At 52.6% G+C, this 18858-nt stretch overlaps 1 protein-coding gene across 2 annotated transcripts in view; it reads left to right on the forward strand.

Moving 5' to 3' along the window:
* Positions 1-18858, forward strand: part of Prdm16 (PR/SET domain 16) — a 314479-nt gene that overhangs the window by 279126 nt on the left and 16495 nt on the right. For both annotated transcript variants that reach the window (XM_057784430.1, XM_057784432.1), the window contains exons 5-10: positions 1648-1750; positions 8675-8885; positions 10667-10814; positions 11360-11513; positions 14457-15873; positions 18382-18469. In XM_057784430.1, the coding sequence (XP_057640413.1) occupies positions 1648-1750; positions 8675-8885; positions 10667-10814; positions 11360-11513; positions 14457-15873; positions 18382-18469 (2121 nt within the window). The remainder of the gene's footprint in view (positions 1-1647; positions 1751-8674; positions 8886-10666; positions 10815-11359; positions 11514-14456; positions 15874-18381; positions 18470-18858) is intronic.

The following is an 18858-nucleotide window of genomic DNA, read 5'->3' on the forward strand; positions in this document are numbered from 1 at the left end:
CCCTCCCTCCAGGCATAGAACTCCACCCCTGTCCCCCAAACTCCTGTCACCTGCTGGATGCAGCTCCTGGTGGGCATGCACACCATGCCACCCCTGGCTTGCCAGACTCACAGCTGCCGCACTGGTATAAAAGTCACGCATGGCAGCAACCTTGCCCACGGGGCCTGTGCCCAGCTGGAAAGTGCCTTCACAAGTCACCAACACCCAGAACTTTCAGGTCCCCCTAGAGCCAAGTGTCTCAGGCACACATTGACGAAGGAGGTTTGAGAATAGACTGGAGCATTCCCAGAGGGAAGTCCCTGTAATCTGGGATGTTTCCTAGGGTACCCCTGGCATGCCTGGCACCTGAGGAAGTGGGTGCTGGCAACTAACCACTTCATAACCACTGAGCCAACTCTCGGGCTCTCTCCTGTCCTTTCTATCAGAGCAAAATGAGAAATTAAAATGGACTGGGTTCCTCTCCTTTCTCCGTATGCTGCAGAAGTTCTGGGGAATGACCTTCTTCACGGTCGGATCTGGCCAGGGAGACGGCTCAGCAGGCACCTGCCACCAAGCCTGACCTGAGTTAAATCCTCAAGACCCACATAGTGGGGGAAAGAACTGATCCTAGCAGTTGTCCTGTGAGATCCACATGTTGCCCCTCCCCCAGTAGACACAAAAATAAGTAAATATAATAAAATTTGTTTAAATTAAAAAATAAGCAGTTTGGGGGCTGGGGAGACGGCTCAGAAGTTAAGATTATTGCTGATCTTCTAGATCAGTGGTTCTCAATCTCCTCATGCTGTGACCCTTTAATACAGGTCCTCATGTTGTGGTGACTTCCAACCATAACGTTTTTGCTGCTGCTTCATAACCGTCACTCCCTACTGTCATGAATCATAATGTAAATATCTGATGCGTGATCCCGGTGAAAGGGCCCTTTGACCCCAAAGGGGTTGCAACCCACAGGTTGAGAACCACTGTTCTGGAGGCTTCCCAGCCCCCACATGGCAACCATAACTCCAGTTCTAAGGGATCCAGTTCCCTCTTCTGGCTTACTCAGGCACTGCATACATGTGGTGTATTTACATGCTGGCAAAACACTCATACACTCATAAAATAAACATGTTTTTTTTTTAAAAAATTAGAAATTGGGTGAAGTGGTCCCCTCAGGCCAGCCCCCTCTCTGGGTAGCCCTGCAGTGGTGGGGAGCTGGTCCGTGGGTACCTCTGTGGGGAAAGCTCCGTGGTCTGTGGGTGCCTCTGCGGGGGAAGCTCCATGGTCCATGGGTACCTCTGAGGGGGAAGCTCCGTGGTCCGTGGGTACCTCTGCAGGAGAAACTCCGTGGTCCATAGGTACCTCTGCAGGGGAAGCTCTGTAGTCCGTGGGTGCCTCTGCGGGGGAAGCTCTATGGTCCATGGGTACCTCTGAGGGGGAAGCTCCATGGTCCATGGGTATCTCTGCAGGAGAAGCTCCTTGGTCCATAGGTACCTCTGTAGTCCGTGGGTGCCTCTGCAGGGAAAGCTCCATGGTCCATGGGTACCTCTGCAGGGAAGCTCCGTAGTCCATGAATACCTCTGTGGGGAAGCTCCGTGGTCTGTGAGTACCTCTGCCATGAGAACACACCACTTCAGTGTTCACTTTCTGTCTTTAATCTCTGTCTCCTAGATTTACTATAAAGTCATCAAGGACATCGAGCCTGGAGAAGAGCTGCTGGCACACGTGAAAGAAGGTGCCTACTCCTTGGGTGTTGTGGCACCCAGCCTGGATGGTAAGAGCCTACTGAGCTGTGGCCTTGAACCCCCACCCACCTGGGAGAACATGAGTGGTGTGCCGCCCCTGCCTGCCAGCAGGTCTTGCCAGCCGATGCCCTGACTGAGCTTCTGCAGACCCCAGGTGTATGACTCAGGTCTCTCTCAGTGTGATAAAGGCCATGACCAAGAGCAACATGGGAAGGAAGGTCTGATTTGGCATACATATCGCAAGTCACCGTCCACTGATAGGAGCAGAGGCAGAAACTGAAGGCAGGACCCTGGGAGCAGAGGCAGAAACTGAAGGCGAGACCCTGGGAGCAGAGGCCATGGAGGAGTACTGCTTACTGCCTTGCTCCCTATGGCTTGCTTAGCCTGCTTTCTTATACAACCAAGACCACCTGCTCAGGGGTAGTACCACCCATGGTGGGCTGGACCCTCCCACATCAATCATTAACTTAAAAAATGCTCTACAGACTTGCCTAGGCCCAATCTGGTGGAGGCATTTTCTCAGTTGAGGTTCTCTCTTCCCAGACAACTCTGTTCTATAACAATAATGATGATGATGATGATGATGATGATGATGATGATGATGATGATGATGATAGTAATATAAAGCCAACCAGCACAACAGGCTACCCCCCTTAACCCTGAGACTAGAGACCCATACCTTTCCTGGGGGTCTCAAAACACATCCTGAAGAGGGGCTTGAGGCAATGTAAGACAATGGGCATTATGCTGAATTTTATCTATATAGTGTTGGTGACCCAGAAAATGAATTTTTGTATATATATATATATATGTGTGTGTGTGTGTGTGTGTGTGTGTGTGTGTGTGTGTTTATGTACATATATGCATACATATATGTGTGGGGTATATGTGTGTGGGCATGTGCTCTCATGTGTACTGATGCACATATGGTTGTTCTTGGGTGTCTTCCCTACTGACTCTCCACTTTCCTGAGGCAGGGTCTCTTGTGGAAACTGAAACTCCCAAGTTTGGCTAGTCTAGCTAACCAGCTTGGCCTGGGGACCACTGTCTCAACTTCCTGAGCCTTGGGTTACAAGAGACAGTCACACCTACCTGGGTTTTACATGGGCACTGGGGATCTGAACTCTGGTCCTTGCACTTATGTGGCAAGTCTTTTATCCACTGAGACATCTCCGCAGCCCCTAGGTGATATTTCAAGTGTATTCCTCTTACCAGCTTTTTGAAGTAAATGACCCCAACCTAGTTGGTACTTGGGAGGCCAGGCAGAATCCAGAGCGCTCCTTTGTGAATGGCTCCAGCCTGCGTAGGAGGGGAGAGCAGCCAGGCTGCCTCTAGAAGTGATGTCCACCAATAATTAAAAGTCTTGGAGAAACACAGGGGAGAAGCAGTGGTGGCCAGCAAGCTGAGGGCTACAATGGAGTTCACAGTAGGATGAGTCTTAAGCTCTTGATGCAAATAGGTACCCATCTGTTAGGGTGTGTCCGCAGGTGCTCCTGCTTACCACTGTACACCTGAGCACCTCTGAGATGAGCTAGAGAGGAAGCCGGTTTCACACATTCTGGGTGTTCCAACACACGGTTTATATCCCCTCAAGACTATGTCTGTCTACTCGGGGTCCTGGCACAGCTGCTTTCGAGAAGACTATGTTGGCAACGAAGAGTGAGTCTGTTGGCCTTCCATGGTCATTGATGACCAGGGAACTCAAGGGTTTGTGTCTAATTTCTTGTGGGGCATAGGAGGCGTTTCTGTGTTTTCCTGTGCGTGCAGGGGAGGTGCATTATATGTGGGCATGCATATAGAGGCCAGAGGTCAACCGTGGCTGTCATTCATCTGGTGCTGTCCAGACGAGATCCCTTGCTAGCCTGGAGCTTGCAGTAATTAGCCAAGGACTGGATTCCAGCAAGCCCCAGAGACCCTCCTGTCTCCGCCCTACCGGTGCTGGGATTATTGACGACTACTACTATACCATACCAACGTGTCGTGGAGATTAACTCAGGGCCTGTGCTACGCAGCAAGCATGTTTCTGGTTATCTTCCCAGCCCTCATGTCTTTCTTCTTTCTTAAGACTGAGCTACCAGTGAACATAAAAAGAAATGTCCCCTAAATGTTTCTAGAATCTAGAATAAATCCATTCCCTTCTCTTTGAGGCCAGTGCCTTGGACTCCCTCAGGAAACACAAAAATTTCTCAATGATCCCCACTGGATTTAGCAGAAGTTTCTGTGACCACACCTGTGGAACTCTGCCTCAGTTTCTCTGTTGACCCTACAAGCCTGCCAGTGACCAGAGTGCCTCATTGTTTTTTTTCTGCAGCAATACATAGTTCTAAGTTGTCAGACAAGAAATTGGGGTAGAAGGACCATTTTACCAGACAAGGTCCTCTGTCTCCGCCTCTAAATTTTGGGTTTAATTAAGCCATCGGGAAAGCAGAAATGAATTGCCAAGACTTATGCAACAAGAGGGGGGTTTTCTTTTCCTTAAAATGACTGTTGAATGGACCTGTGAGTCTTAAGCCGGATGAGTCTTCTGAACTGAGAGGAGAATCCTCACCCACGCAGCTCCATTCATGCGGTGAAATGTCTTTCTTCCAAAAAGATATTTAAAAGCCTTGATTCTTGTTCCCCCCCACTCACACACACCTCCCACCCCGATATTAAATAACCCACTCTCCATTTTCCTAATAACTAATCAAACATTTGTGAGCTAATTACTTTCCGCACATAATAGTCTGACATCAAATATTTGACTTTTCTAACCTCTGCTGTCAAGATCACTCCTTTGCCACCCCAACAGCTACCCCCCCAACACACACCCTAGTTAAACTCAGAATTGCACAGAAAGAAAATGCAAACGCGTCCCTCACTCAGATAATTATCATAAAAAAAAAATCTTTTATCCCAGCCCGGGCTAAATGCAGCCAGCCCCTTATCGCCACAGGAATTTGGAGTAGACTCTTGAGCGCTTTTGAGCTGGAGTTGTAGATTGGGATGCGGGTGCCATGTAATTGTGAACCCCTCAGTCTCAAAGCCATTAGGCAGGGATTTATTTTGCTGTAACATTCCTGTTCAGCCGAGAAAGTTGATGATGGAACTGGAGCTAGACAAGGGAGGTGCAGGGTTGACAGGCAGGTGCCGCTGCAGTATAATTCGGTGGAAGGTTGATCTACCGCAGCCCAAGACCCCCACTACATTTAGATAGAGTTTCTTTCCCAGTTTCTCTCTTGTGCTTTTGTAGGGGAGGGGGTCTGGAGGTCTGGTGGGGGCCGTTGTGAGAAGGAGGAAATGGAACCCTTGGTTTGGGTAGGAATCGGCATGGCTCCCCTGTACAGATACACCAGCTACAGGGTTGGAGCCCTGGATGGGTTTGCCAACTGACGGATGGTACGGTTCACTCCTTAGTCAGGTGACCTTATAATGCTTTGATTAGTGGATGGAGGGGGAAGACTTCTCTTTCTCTCTTTCCTGAGAAGCACTTGCTCCGTGGAGAAAAGAAATCGTTTGCATTCAAACACTCTCTTCATTTAGAAAGCCCCCTGGCAATCCACTTCGCCTCTCCACGATGGGGACCATTGTGTGGTGTGCACAGGAGAGACCCGGGCCATGATGGGCTATAATAGACGTAATACCAGTATAACCTGCCCTTTCAACACTTCCTTAGATGGAATTTTGTGTTCTGGGAAAATAAAAGTGGTGTGCGGTGTGCCCCAGGTGTGTGCCCAAGGTCGGCCCTCCCTGCCCAGAAGAATCTAAGAGGCTCTTCCACCCCACTCACGGGCAGAGGCATGTCCCATCCCGAACTCTGTCCTTCTACAGAGACAAGCTGAAGTCCAGAAGACACATGGGGCAGAGGAGAAGGGTAATACTGTCACCAAGGTCATTCTCATCCCCTCCAGGGTGACTTCTAAGTAAGAATCAAGCTGAATTTCTTAATAAATCCCTACACTTAAGATTTTAAGCCCAAGGCCTGATGTGGTGGCACATGACTTTACTTCAACCTTCTTGGGGGCAAGGCAGGTGGATTTCTGTGAGTTCAAGGCCAGTATGATCTACATAGAGAATTCCAAGCCATCCAGGGCTACTTAGTGAGACCCTGCCTTAAAAAAATTTAAGTTAATTTAAAAATAAAATCATTTTAAGCCCAAATTTCAAATCAGAAGTAGACATTTTGGCCAGCCAGTGGTGTGGCCAATGATCTCATGTTCCTCTTAAACTACAATGACTTCTCCTTTTTCAGTCTAGAAAGAGTGTGATAACAATGATCATTTCTTATTCCCGACTGTCTGTGATCTGCATGCATCCATCCCCTCAAGCCCTCAGGAGCAGCTCTGTAGAACCACGGGGGACTCCATGATAGCATGTGCCTAGAATGCCCAGACACAGCATCCTAACTCACACCAGGGTTGGTGTGAAGGGTGATGGGAATGCCTCCAAATGCTAATAGTGTCGACTTCTGTCGGCCTCCATCCTCTGTGGGAAGTCAGGACCTTGCTACCCTGCATCTCATGCCCAAATAATGAACAGTGCCCGTCACAGCTGATCAGTGACAGAGGAGGGATACAGGGCATCCCCTTGGATGGAGGGTCTCGGCATTCTGCTTGCCCCAAAGAGTGCCCAGCGAGTCTCCACATGGGCATCCACGATATTCACAGCTCGCTACTCTGAGAAGAGCCCCTCTTTGAATTGTAGTTCATTCCTTCTGTAGACATGGAAGGTGGTTGCTCTTTGTGTGAATCACCTGTGCCTGCCTCCTCCCCACCCTATCCTGTGAGTCATGTGGTCCCATTCTGGCACCTAAGGGGAAATTCAGGGCCTTCCCTGGAGATGTTATGGGTGGAGACCTCCAAGCCAAGGCAAGAATACAATCCTTGTTTCCCCAGCACAGCACAGCAGGGCACAGCACAGCACTGTACAGCAGGGTACAGCAGAGCACAGCACAGCAGAGCAGGGCACTGCACAGCACAGCAGGGCAAAGCACTGAACAGCAGGGCACAGCACAGCAGGGCATAGCACAGCACGGCACAGAATAGCAGGGCATAGCACAGCACAGCAGGGCATAGCAGGGCATAGCACTGCACAGCACAGCACAGCATACCACAGCAGGGAACACCACAGCAGGGCACAGCACAGCAGGGCACAGCACAGCAGAGCACAGCACAGCACAGCTCAGCAGGGCTACATATAGGAAAGAATTCCACTGACCCAAAAGACCCACAGCACCTTCCTTCCATGGTCTCATTTTCCTCCCAAAAGAGGCTTCTATGTTGCTGAGGTAAGCCAGTGGGGCCAGGATGTCTGGACTCTAGAAATCAGTAGTGCCTGTCAGTCAGTCCTAAACACACACGTGTCCATTCCCTGGCATCCAGGTACTTCCCCTTTCTCAGATATGACTAGCTGAGTGCACTGGGGTCATAGTGGGCATCATTGCATGGGCTTGGCTGTGCATCTGATACCCAGCCCTGCAGAGTCCCACCTTGGATTCCGGGCACCCACTGTTAGGAGTACCAGGTACAGCCCAGGACAGATACTTGAATATCATCACCTCTACACTTCCACTCAGGAGAGCTTCTGGGCAGCAGGAGAGGGTTCCTGTTTAGAATTGCATGCTGTTCAGGGCATGGAGATGCTAACCATCTCCTGTAGGTTCAGAAACAGTCTGTGGCTATGGTAGTCTCTCTGGTGAGAGCTGGGACCAGGAGCAACACTGCCTCTGCCCTGATCTAAGTCCCTGCTTACTGCTGGATACCAGGCCAGCCCTCATGACCACCCAATACACCTCCCTACACATTTACACATGTACATAGATGCAGACATACCCCTCACATGCAGCATTCATAGACACAAACACACACATTAGCATACAAATGCAAACCCCTAACACGTGACCACTTACATACAAACACGTACATACTTATTCACAACTGTGTACACAGTGACACAAATCCACACACGTATACACAAACACCTTACATAATCATCCATGTCCACAGATGTATAGAACACATACATATACCCATGCACACATAACTCACAAAAATACATACAAAGTCACATGAAGATCTTCATGATTACCTACATGTTCATTAATGCGGACATACATAAATACATGTGCATTCAAATGCGAAAATACACTAACACATCACACATGTAACTATGTACATAATCATGTACCCATATTTACATGTAGGTACACATATGTGCATGTGCCCATTCACCAAAGTCTGGGTGCAGACGCCCAAGCATGCACCCACATCCACACGTGGCTTCGCAAACATGGGTACCGAGGGGATGGGACACTCACACAGACACAGTTGCATTAGCATATGTATCCGCATGCAACTTCAGAGCACACACAGACTGCACATGCTCATGCCCACGTGTGCACATAAGCCCTCTTTGTGCAAGATCTGAGAGCAGGTGTTCTCTCTCCGGGCCTGGGTGAAAACTGAAAGGCTAACAGCAGCAGGAAGGCGGGGCAGGGCGCAGAGACCCGCCCCAGTTACAGCTCCGGGCTAATTGTTTGGTTTGGCACTGTGCTCGGGATGCTGCCTCATAAACTTAATAATAGCTGCCCCCCTTTAATTTGTTTGACCTTGACGACAATAATTTATTATATGCGATGGAGTTCTGCCTGCTTTTTTCTTCTAATTCATAAACAAAGCACTTGGCCTGGCTTCCTTCTCCACTCCGAGGTAGGGCCTCCTTGAATCCACAGTGACCGCTAGGGATGCAGGGAGGAGCCTGAAATTGCTCAGTGTTTCCACAATGCCGAGATGAGGTCCTCCAGCATGGTCTGGTCTGTCCTGTGACCTCTGCGCCCCTGGACAGCCAGGACAAGGGCTGGAAGGAAGCTGGGTAGGAGCCAGGGTGGGATGGAAGCCCCAGGGCAATGGGTCCCCTGCGGATCCAGGCCTGGGTACCGAGCTCTCCCACTCACCTCCTTGCCCTTTGTCTTGCAGAGGACCCCACTTTCCGTTGCGAGGAGTGTGATGAGCTCTTCCAGTGCAAACTGGACCTGAGGCGCCACAAGAAGTATGTCTGCAGCTCTGCAGGGACCCCGCTCTACGAGGGCCTCGGGGAGGACCTCAAGCCCGAGGGCCTCAGCCGGGGCAACGATGGGCAAGCTCATGAGTGCAAGGACTGCGAGCGGATGTTCCCCAACAAATACAGGTGCCGTCCCACCCCACCTCCCACTCCCTCCAGCTGGTGATCCCTTGGTCTCCAGCCCACCTCCCTGTCAGTCTTGGACACTAGGGCTAGGAGACCAAGGCATTTTCTTACTGTAAAGGGCCTGGCCCCAGCAGGAGGACCCACTGGGCCTGGTCTGCAGGCCACTGGCACTATTGCCCTACACACAGCCTGAACTCTCTATTTTCACAGACCAGCGTGGTCTTGCCACCACCTGGCCCCAGTGATACTTTTGCAATAAGGCCCCAAACTGGGAGATGCAGGGTGCAGCACCTACCATAGAAAGGATGTAGAACAACCTTGTTCTGTGGACATACACGGCCCTTCTCAATGGACCCACTAAAGGATCACACAAGGCCCTCATTCATGAGAATGCCCCCCTCAGATGGCAGCTACCTGCCAGGGAGAGACTCCAGAGGCATGGGCAAAGAGAGCTTCAAGCCCAGCTGAGTGACAGCCAGACAGGCAGCTGGAGCAGGCCCAATCTGCCCTGAAGCCAGACCAATGTGGGGACCCAGGCACAGAAACCTTGGGGACCTATATAAACCCCTGGGACAAAAGAGCATCCTGGGTTTTGGGTAGGGGAAGCTGGGACCTCTGGCTCCAGTGCTCCGAGGCGTGGAGGAGTCTGAGAACTTTTCCAGCCTCAGAGGCCCTGCCTTTGAAGAGTGCTCAGGACAACCTTGCAAAGTCAGAGCAAAACCCCATCAGGCCGCTAACAGGCTCTATGATTACTAGGACTTCGCCACCAATCCCATCATGGACTCCCTGGGGACAGCAGACCCTCCACCCTGAGCAGATGACTGAGAAAAAGCATGTGGGCAAATCCTGCCTGAGTGCGTCGCAGAGAACAGGGCTGAGAGGAGGGTCCGTGTTTTCTTTACATAAACACATAAATCACAATTAACAACAGGGAAAAGATACAATCTCTGGGAGCTAGAGGAGCAGGCGTTTCTGCTCTAAACGGATGGCTGGGCCCCGTAATTAACGGGCCGTGATATATTACTGCTTTTCTCATGAAGATTAACGGTCATCCTGGGGACAGGAGAGGCAGAGTCCCCAGGGAGGAGGGGATTAGGGGTTGCTAGTGCAGCCAAGAGGATCCGGCCCCTAGAGCAGCTGTTCTCGCCGCTGTGGTACATCTCATCCACGACCCACTCCACCGCTGCCCACCACTTCTTGATTGGTATTTGGTCAGCCAGCAAGGGCTGACTTAAATTTCATGGCCTCGGTCTTACTCTGGGACTTATGACAGTGTTGGTACCCTGAACACTTTCTCTTAGGCTCAAGCTTTCTTTGTTTTGTTTTGGGGGCGTTTGTTTTGTTTTGTTTGTTTTTTCCTTCAAGATATGGGCTAGCTGTGTGGTACAGGCTGGCTTTGACCTCGAAAGTCTCCTGCCTCAGCCTCCTGGATGCTGGGATTATAATTCCAACCACAGCATCAGGCACAAACTTAGCCCTAATGTTGGGATCATCTGACAAAGATTGCCTAGGCTTCCACCCTGCCCCTGGCTGGCTGAGGGACAGGGCAGCTTTGAGTCAAGGTGGCTCGGGCACTGACTTCTTCCTCTAAGATGGGTAGGCTGTCTGCCCTTATTCCCAGTGACCCCCAAAAGAGGAAGAGTATGAACCTCCAGCCAGCATGCACTCTGGTTCCCCTGCAGCATGCAGGGGTCACACACAGGAGAGCAAGCCATATGGGGTAGGGGAGCTCCTCTTCCAGACAAATGGACCCTAGAGTGATCCCCATCCTCTGTACACAGCTTGGAGCAACACATGATTGTCCACACAGAGGAGCGTGAGTACAAATGCGACCAGTGTCCGAAGGCCTTCAACTGGAAGTCCAACCTCATCCGCCACCAGATGTCTCACGACAGTGGCAAGCGTTTCGAATGTGAAAACTGTGTCAAGGTACCGGCACCCGCCCCGTAGAGCACACACTCACCTCTAGGCTCTCCCTCTACCCCACTGTGGAAAACTCCTGAGAGGCTGAGAGATGTGGTGTAGTGGATCCGATGCCCTGAGGTCATTTAGGTCCTTCCGCATTACTGAGAAGGGCAGAAAGTCTCAGAGATTATGTCACCAAACAGCCCTGCAGGAAACAGAGCCAAGACCAGAGCTGAGTCTTCTCAGGGGCAGCCCTGTGTCCCCTGCCAGTGTGCAAAGCCTAGGGTGGCGGGGTGAAGCCCCCAGACCCATGACCACCCGGTTAGTGCTCTGGAAAAAACTGAGTATTTTTGGAGCCTCTGAGTCACAGTATTCTGAGGCCACTGACAGGGAAATCAAGACCAGGAAAGGTTCCACACCCCACTAAGGTCCCTCTAGTAATCACTGCTACAGTAAGACCTATATCAACCATCTCAACACAGGGGCAACAAGGGAGAGTGGCAGGGCCCAGCCCTCAGACCCCTAGGCTTACGGTGGCAGGCATGCACCAACAGCATCTATTCCCCTAGGTGTTCACGGATCCCAGCAACCTCCAGCGTCACATCCGCTCACAGCACGTTGGTGCCCGGGCCCACGCCTGCCCCGACTGCGGCAAGACCTTTGCCACATCCTCCGGCCTCAAACAGCACAAACATATCCACAGCACGGTGAAGCCATTCATATGTGAGTTGCCCAGCCTGCCCCTGCCAGGTCCCTGCTGAGGAGCCCCCTCTACCCAGCCTGCCCCCACCAGGTCCCCTCTGAGGACCTCATCTACCCAGAAGCCTTTATAGCTGGTCCTAGTTGGATACAAGGCATGTGACACCATGCCACTACCTTGTTGGCTCTCCCCCATGTTTATAGACACACCCCTTTCCCCTTCCAATGTCCTACATCTTCCCCACACCTCCAGATTTCCTTGCAGTAGCTGGAGGGGCGTAGTAGGCAAATCTGACTCTAATGATGGAGATTTGTGGAGAAGGGGCCAGTTGCCCTTCCTCCCTGTGTTCCCACCCTCGCAGAGCCCCAGCTGGACCTCTGAGTATGACTGTCCCCGATGACATATTCTGGGCACCATGTCTCCTAGGGAGGGTCTGAATGTGACCATTTCTAGATGGCATGCCCTGAGCATGGTGTTTCCTAAGGATCTCCTGGCATCCGTGATCCCTTCTCCCTTTGTCTTTGGTCTGGCCCATTTCTGCAACCTTGCTTTGGCCAAGGGTAGTCAACTAAAAAGAAATGCCCAGAAGTGGATAGGCGGGCCTTATGAGTGTGCCATGCAATCCGAATGACACACCTGTGTGAGATAAGTGTGATGTGTGTGATGGATCACTGTGTGCATCCTACAGACCGTGGTGTGTTCGGAGGGTGGAGGAAGCTCGGGAGGGAGTCTAGTAATGTGGCCCTTCCGAAGAAGAGTCCCCAGTAACCAGGCACCAGCTACATATAAGCAAACTCTACGTCTGCCTGTCAAGTGAAACCTGGGTGTACAATCAATGTCTAGGAACCCCCAAATCCTCACCTCACTGAGTGCAGAGACTGGGATAGCATCTTTCTCATCAGGGAGCTCAGATGTGGATATGGGGGGGCGGGGGCGGCAAAACGAAAGGGGAGAAGAAGAGAGAAAGTGTCTGGGTCACAGAAACATTCTCAGGATACTTTTCAAAAGAGAATCTTTGGAGTTGTGTGCATGTGTAAGAGTGTACAATATGGGCTAGTAAATTGGCACTGTTACCCCTCCCTGGGTGTGCGTGAGTGAGTGTGTGTATGTGTGTGTGTGTGTGTGTACACGTGTACGTGCACGCGCAGGTGCGCATGCATGCATGCATGCTTGCTTGCCTATGCTCATGTGCATCTACACACATGTCCCAGAAGGAAAGGAATCCTGCCAGGGTCCCTTCCTGTCCTGGAAGATTCATCAGCTCTGCTTCTTGTACCCAACACAATATAACAGTCAACACTCTCCCCATTCCGGAAGCTGCCACCTTCTTTGGGTGGCTCTGGATGCCCGGCAGCCATTCTCAATGTCTGGGACCTGCCCTTCCTGGGTCAGGTGTCTGCATTCCATCTACCACAGAGTCCTCTTCCCTGGCTGTAGTAACAAGTAGGAACCAAGGGTCCCTCTGTCTCAGGAGGGCCCTGAGTGGGAGGCTTGCTTATGATGATGGCAGGAGGTCATATCTAGGTACCACCAGGATCCCTTGGGGACCCAGAAACATAGCAAGGGTGTTGATTGTCTAGTCTGTCCAGGTAACCTGAGCTTGGGATCTGCCTTGTGGTTCCCTGTGGGAGACCAGGAATGAGGTGAGGCTATTTATAGACCATCTAAATGTGGTACCTCTCCCAGAACAATATCCCAAAAAGGGAAGATTTGATTAAATGAACCAAAGTTTGACTCCTTTCAGCCAGAAAAATGTCCTACCATGATGACCAGGAAGGCGGGGCAGCTAATATAAATAGTATGTGATGGTCTCAGAGAAAAGACATCTCAGCTAAAGCGGCAGCTTGGGATTTATAGAAAGAAAGCAAGAGCAAGAGACAGGCTACAATCACTGTTTCCACCATGCTGCAGAAAGCAGACTGTACTGTGGGGAGAGTCACAGGGTGTGTGTGTGCATGTGCATGTGTGTGTGTGTGTCCCTGTCAGTGGAAAGAGAGAGAGGATTATAAGGGTTTAAGTGTGTGGAGGGATGTGCACCATACACACAGTGTGTGTGTGTGTGTGTGCGCGTGTGTGCATGTGCGTGTCCCTATCAGTGGGAGGCAAGAGTGTGTGGAGGGATGTGCACCATACACACATATGCCTCCTTTATAGTAGAAAAGGAGAAAGACTGGTGAAAGCTCCAGTTCCCAGGCCTCAGGAAGGTAGCTCTGTGGTCTTCTGAGCCTCTAGGCTAGACTGAGGTCCAGCTGGTGTTACCCTGTCCTGTCCCAGACCTGATGGTGTCTGTCAGCTAGAGCAGACCCTGCTGGACCCCCAGACTGGGAGCTCCTGGCTAGGAGGCTTTCCAAGTTTGAAAGCATGGGCCCAGCCCTTACCTTGAAGGTCACAGACAGAGCCTCACCCCATTATTGGTCAACCCCAAAACTGGACAAGCACAATCAGAAGCCCTGCTCCCCAACCCAGACCCTAACTCTAAGACTCCTGAGAACTTCTGGGGCATCCCCTCCTGAGATGCTGGTGGCAGGAACTGGGACAGAGATGGGGACAGAAAGCAAGTGGCATTTTAGATTAGGAAGAGGGAGCTGCTCCCTTGTAGAAACAGCCAACCAAGGTTACCGCCTTGAGGCAGGTCATGTGGATGTTCTGAGCTAGCCACCTCCTAGTCCAATGAGACTAGGTGTTGTGTGCCCTTGCTCTACCCTCACCCAACCTGGACCACAGACGGTCTTCCCAGTGGCTTCCAAAGATCACAGTGCAGGAATTAGCTATACTTTAGGGTGAGAATCAGCCATCAATAAAGATACCATGCTTCCCACCACAGAAGGCTAAGACAGCATGGTCCCCCAGGCCAGGACCCCAGAGAAAAGGCACGGTGATCTTTGCCAGCCCCCAGCCTGCATCTATACCTGGGAGTCACAGGGATCTCACACCGCATCTCTACTTGCCTCCTGTGGGTATTTCAGGTGAGGTCTGCCACAAGTCCTACACGCAATTCTCCAACCTGTGCCGGCATAAGCGGATGCACGCAGACTGCCGAACTCAGATCAAGTGCAAGGACTGTGGGCAAATGTTCAGCACCACCTCCTCCCTCAACAAGCACCGGCGCTTCTGTGAGGGCAAGAACCATTACACGCCGGGCGGCATCTTCACCCCAGGCCTGCCCTTGACCCCCAGCCCCATGATGGACAAGACAAAACCCTCCCCCACCCTCAACCATGGGGGGCTAGGCTTCAGTGAGTACTTCCCCTCCAGACCTCATCCTGGGAGCCTACCCTTCTCAGCCGCCCCTCCAGCCTTCCCCACGCTCACTCCGGGATTCCCAGGTATCTTTCCTCCATCCTTGTACCCACGACCGCCTCTGCTACCTCCCACGCCACTGCTCAAGAGCCCCCTGAACCACGCGCAGGACGCCAAGCTCCCCAGCCCACTGGGAAACCCAGCCCTGCCCCTTGTCTCTGCTGTCAGCAACAGCAGCCAGGGTGCCACGGTGGCCGCGGGGCCAGAGGAGAAATTCGACGGCCGATTGGAAGATGCGTACGTCGAGAAGGTCAAAGCCAGGAGCCCTGACATGTCAGACGGCAGCGACTTTGAGGACATCAACACCACGACGGGGACAGACCTGGACACCACCACGGGCACAGGCTCAGACCTGGACAGTGACGTGGACAGTGACCGAGACAAGGGCAAGGACAAGGCCAAGTCATCTGAAAGCAAACCTGAGTTTGGGGGTGGATCAGTGCCCCCTGGGGCCATGAACAGTGTGGCCGAGGTGCCGGCCTTCTACTCCCAACACTCCTTCTTCCCGCCACCCGAGGAGCAACTGCTGACGGCCTCAGGAGCCGCCGGCGACTCCATCAAGGCCATTGCATCCATCGCTGAGAAGTACTTCGGGCCTGGCTTCATGAGCATGCAGGAGAAGAAACTAGGCTCGCTGCCCTACCACTCTGTGTTCCCCTTCCAGTTTCTGCCCAACTTCCCCCACTCTCTCTACCCCTTCACGGACCGAGCCCTCGCCCATAACTTGCTGGTCAAGGCTGAGCCAAAGTCACCCCGGGATGCCCTCAAGGTGGGCGGCCCCAGTGCAGAGTGCCCCTTCGACCTCACCACCAAACCAAAAGAGGCCAAGCCTGCCCTGCTCACACCTAAGGTCTCCCTGGTCCCCTCATCTGGTGAGGAGCAGCCGCTAGACTTGAGCATCGGCAGCAGGGCCCGGGCGAGCCAGAACGGAGGCAGCCGTGAACCGCGGAAGAACCACGTCTACGGTGAACGGAAGCCAGGGGTTGGCGAGGGGCTGGCTAAGGTCTGCCCAGCACAGCTGCCCCAGCAGCCATCCCTGCACTATGCCAAGCCCTCGCCCTTCTTCATGGATCCCATCTACAGGTATTAACATGGCCTGTCCTCACTCTCTCTCCCCAGGGGCCCACATCCATGGAGTTATTAGGCGGGAACTCTGTTTATCACTGTTTCTCAGCCTCCTAACTTGTGCATTCGTTGACATCAGGGAGGTGCCTTGGTCCATGAGTGTCCCATGCTCCCTCAGGGGTAGACATCTTCTAACCTACCTCGAGCCTCTCCGTTAGACCCATCCCCCATCAGCTGTCTTTTCAGGAACTAATCTCCACTTCCCATGAGGGTCAGCACACCCTACTCTACCTCTGAGAACTTGCTCTGTCTCTCTGCAGCTCCGCTCTCCTGAGACTGCCCTGTGGCCCCACACTGCCCTAGAGCAATACTAGGGGGGCCTCTGGGTTGCTGGTCCTGGTAGGGCAGAATTCTTGCCTGTCTGATACTGGTTCCAATGAAGGGCAAGTTTGAATCCACTCCCTGTCTTATGGAAAGGCACTGAGCCTCCCGAAGAAGCCGGTGGGCTTGCAGAGGAGGCCAGGCCCCATGTTTGGAGCCCTAACCCTGCCAGCATGTCACCGACTCTGCTGGGTGAGGGAGTCACAGGGAGTAAGAAGTGGGTGATCCTAGGAAGGGGGTCATACATTTGGCGCTGACCCTGCTTTGTCAGGCTTGTCTGTGCACATGTGTGAGCACGCATCAAGAGATGTTCAGGGAACATGCCTGTGTGTCTGTTGTCTCCTCGGGGCTGGCCATGGCATGAGGACTGGGGATGGACCCACAGCTATAAGAGAGGCAAGCACCTGATAAAGCTGTGGGAAAATCCCAAGGGAAGCACACTGGACAGCTGCTACCCAGGGGACATGGCCACCTAGGCCCATAGGTATCTATCTACCAGGCCCCAGGCTGCACCTTCCCTGCCCGGCCATGCTTCTGTTTTCTGGCAGATCCTGGCTTCATAATCCCAGGAAACAAGAAAGATATCTATCAGGTGTTTCTTAGAAAATGTGCCTCCCACAGCTCGCACAAGGAAGTGCTGAGGCTCCAGAGAGGAAAGAGAGGAGGAAGTACTAGTCAGAACTTTACTAAGGCAGGAAGCAAGAGGCACCAACTGCCCCATGGGCTCACGCAGAACATAGCAGGTACTTAGAGACAAACAGAGCCTCTGGCTAGACCCCACGGCTGGGGGAACTTTGTGTGAACCCCCTCCCGGCCCTTCCTACTGCCCCCTGCCCGACCCGTCTACCAAACTGATCAGACCCTCACACATTTTCTGTAAGCTGTAAGGAATCCATGGTCAGTCTGAGAGAAGAGAATCTTGGGGACTGACCACAGGAGCCCAGAATCTCCCTTTATATCCTCATGTGGTCTCTACTCGTAACATCAGGAAGCTAGGCTGAGTGCTGGTCCTTCGGACCTAAGATTGTAGCCACTGGTGGGACAGGAGCCTCTGCAGACAGATGAGCTCAGGGGAAGCAACAGCAATGTTTTTCCACTGTGCAGGTCCTCTGCAAAACGGGTCCAGAGTGGGGGACAAATACGCGTTTTCAGAATCCCCACTAGGTGAAGGCACAGGAGACTAAGACAGAGTGCAGCCAGACTGTAAGGAGGGTCCTGAGTTGCCCCGCTGCTGCCACAATGCTAGGCTCGTCATCAAGGCCCTCCTCCTGCCCCTTGGGTCCCTTTCTCTGCCAGCATCACCATCCCGAGACGACTGAAAGGCTGAGTGTCTGTCGTGAGAGGCCCCTCCCCGCAGCAGGCAGGCCTTAGTTACCTGAGTGAAGGAAGCCCCAGGCTGACAGCTCTTGCCAACTGTCTTGGTATTTATTTCTACCCCTTCCCAAAGCCCTTCCTATGGCCAGCCTAGTTCTTGATTTCCTCATTGTCTCCTCTGGAGACCTAGAGCTGCGGTGCCCACCTCTCCTGCTGCCGTTCCCTAGAGGGCAGGGAAGCAAAGGCTCCAGCTGGTAGAAGGGGTAAAGTGAGGTCTGGCTCAGGTGGGATGCAAGAGAGCAACTTAGGAACAGCTCGTGCTGGTGTCTTTGTGGGGCAAGAGGGTCCACGGGTTTAGACAAAACACCTCAGGGACTTCTACACCACCAATGCCTGAGATAGGAGTGCAGCCTTTGCAATGCAGAGTAACTTGTGGGTGTGCAGGAGACCCCGAGGGCAGCCCTACCACTCAGGTATGACCAGCCAGTGGACGGGAGGCTGGTGCAGGTGGAGCCTTCAGAGAATGTCTATGCTGCAGCACAAAACGTTCTGTAAACAGTCGGAGAGGATTCAGGAGAGCTCAGAGAAGATGGGGAGAGTGTGAAGGAACCACTGAGTGGGTGGGTCCTAGGACAACTGGGGAGCTGGGGGAGTCTGGGCTGCTCCTTGTCCACACTGCCCTCAAGGCCCATTGGAATTCATATAGGGGCTAGCTGGGCAGCCCTGTGGCCACCTCCACAGCAACCTCATGATCAACCCAGCACAGGCATGTTACGGAGGACCAAGTGGCTTGGCGGGGTGGGGTATGTAACCCTCTGTGTTGCTGTCCAGCAGGGTAGAAAAGCGGAAGGTGACGGACCCTGTGGGAGTCCTGAAAGAGAAGTACCTGCGGCCGTCCCCACTACTGTTCCATCCCCAGGTAACAACCACAGTGGACATCTGAGATGGGTGTCCTTAGGACCCACAAGAACAAGCTCTGGACCTGGGGGGGGGGGTTCTGGTTCCCCGGAAGTAGAGGAGCCTTTCTTTAGATCCTGTAGATCACTGTGGAGATGGAGAACATAGGGGAGGGTCCGTTCTCATAGAGAAGCCCTCGGGGGTTTGTCTAGGGGCCTCTTGCCCATGCTTGGAGCCCCATGCTTGGGAGAGCCCCAGGCCCTAGGAATGTAACTGATTCCGGATGCCAAAAGGACCACAGTGTCAGACATAAGGAAACCCTGGGGCTGGTATTCCTGAGCTGGGTGATACGTTAGCCTGCTTCAACGCAAGGACCAGATAAAGGACAGACTATATGGAAAGAAGCAGGGG

This window comes from Chionomys nivalis, chromosome 11 (genome assembly GCF_950005125.1).
Source record: "Chionomys nivalis chromosome 11, mChiNiv1.1, whole genome shotgun sequence".
NCBI lineage: Eukaryota > Metazoa > Chordata > Mammalia > Rodentia > Cricetidae > Chionomys > Chionomys nivalis.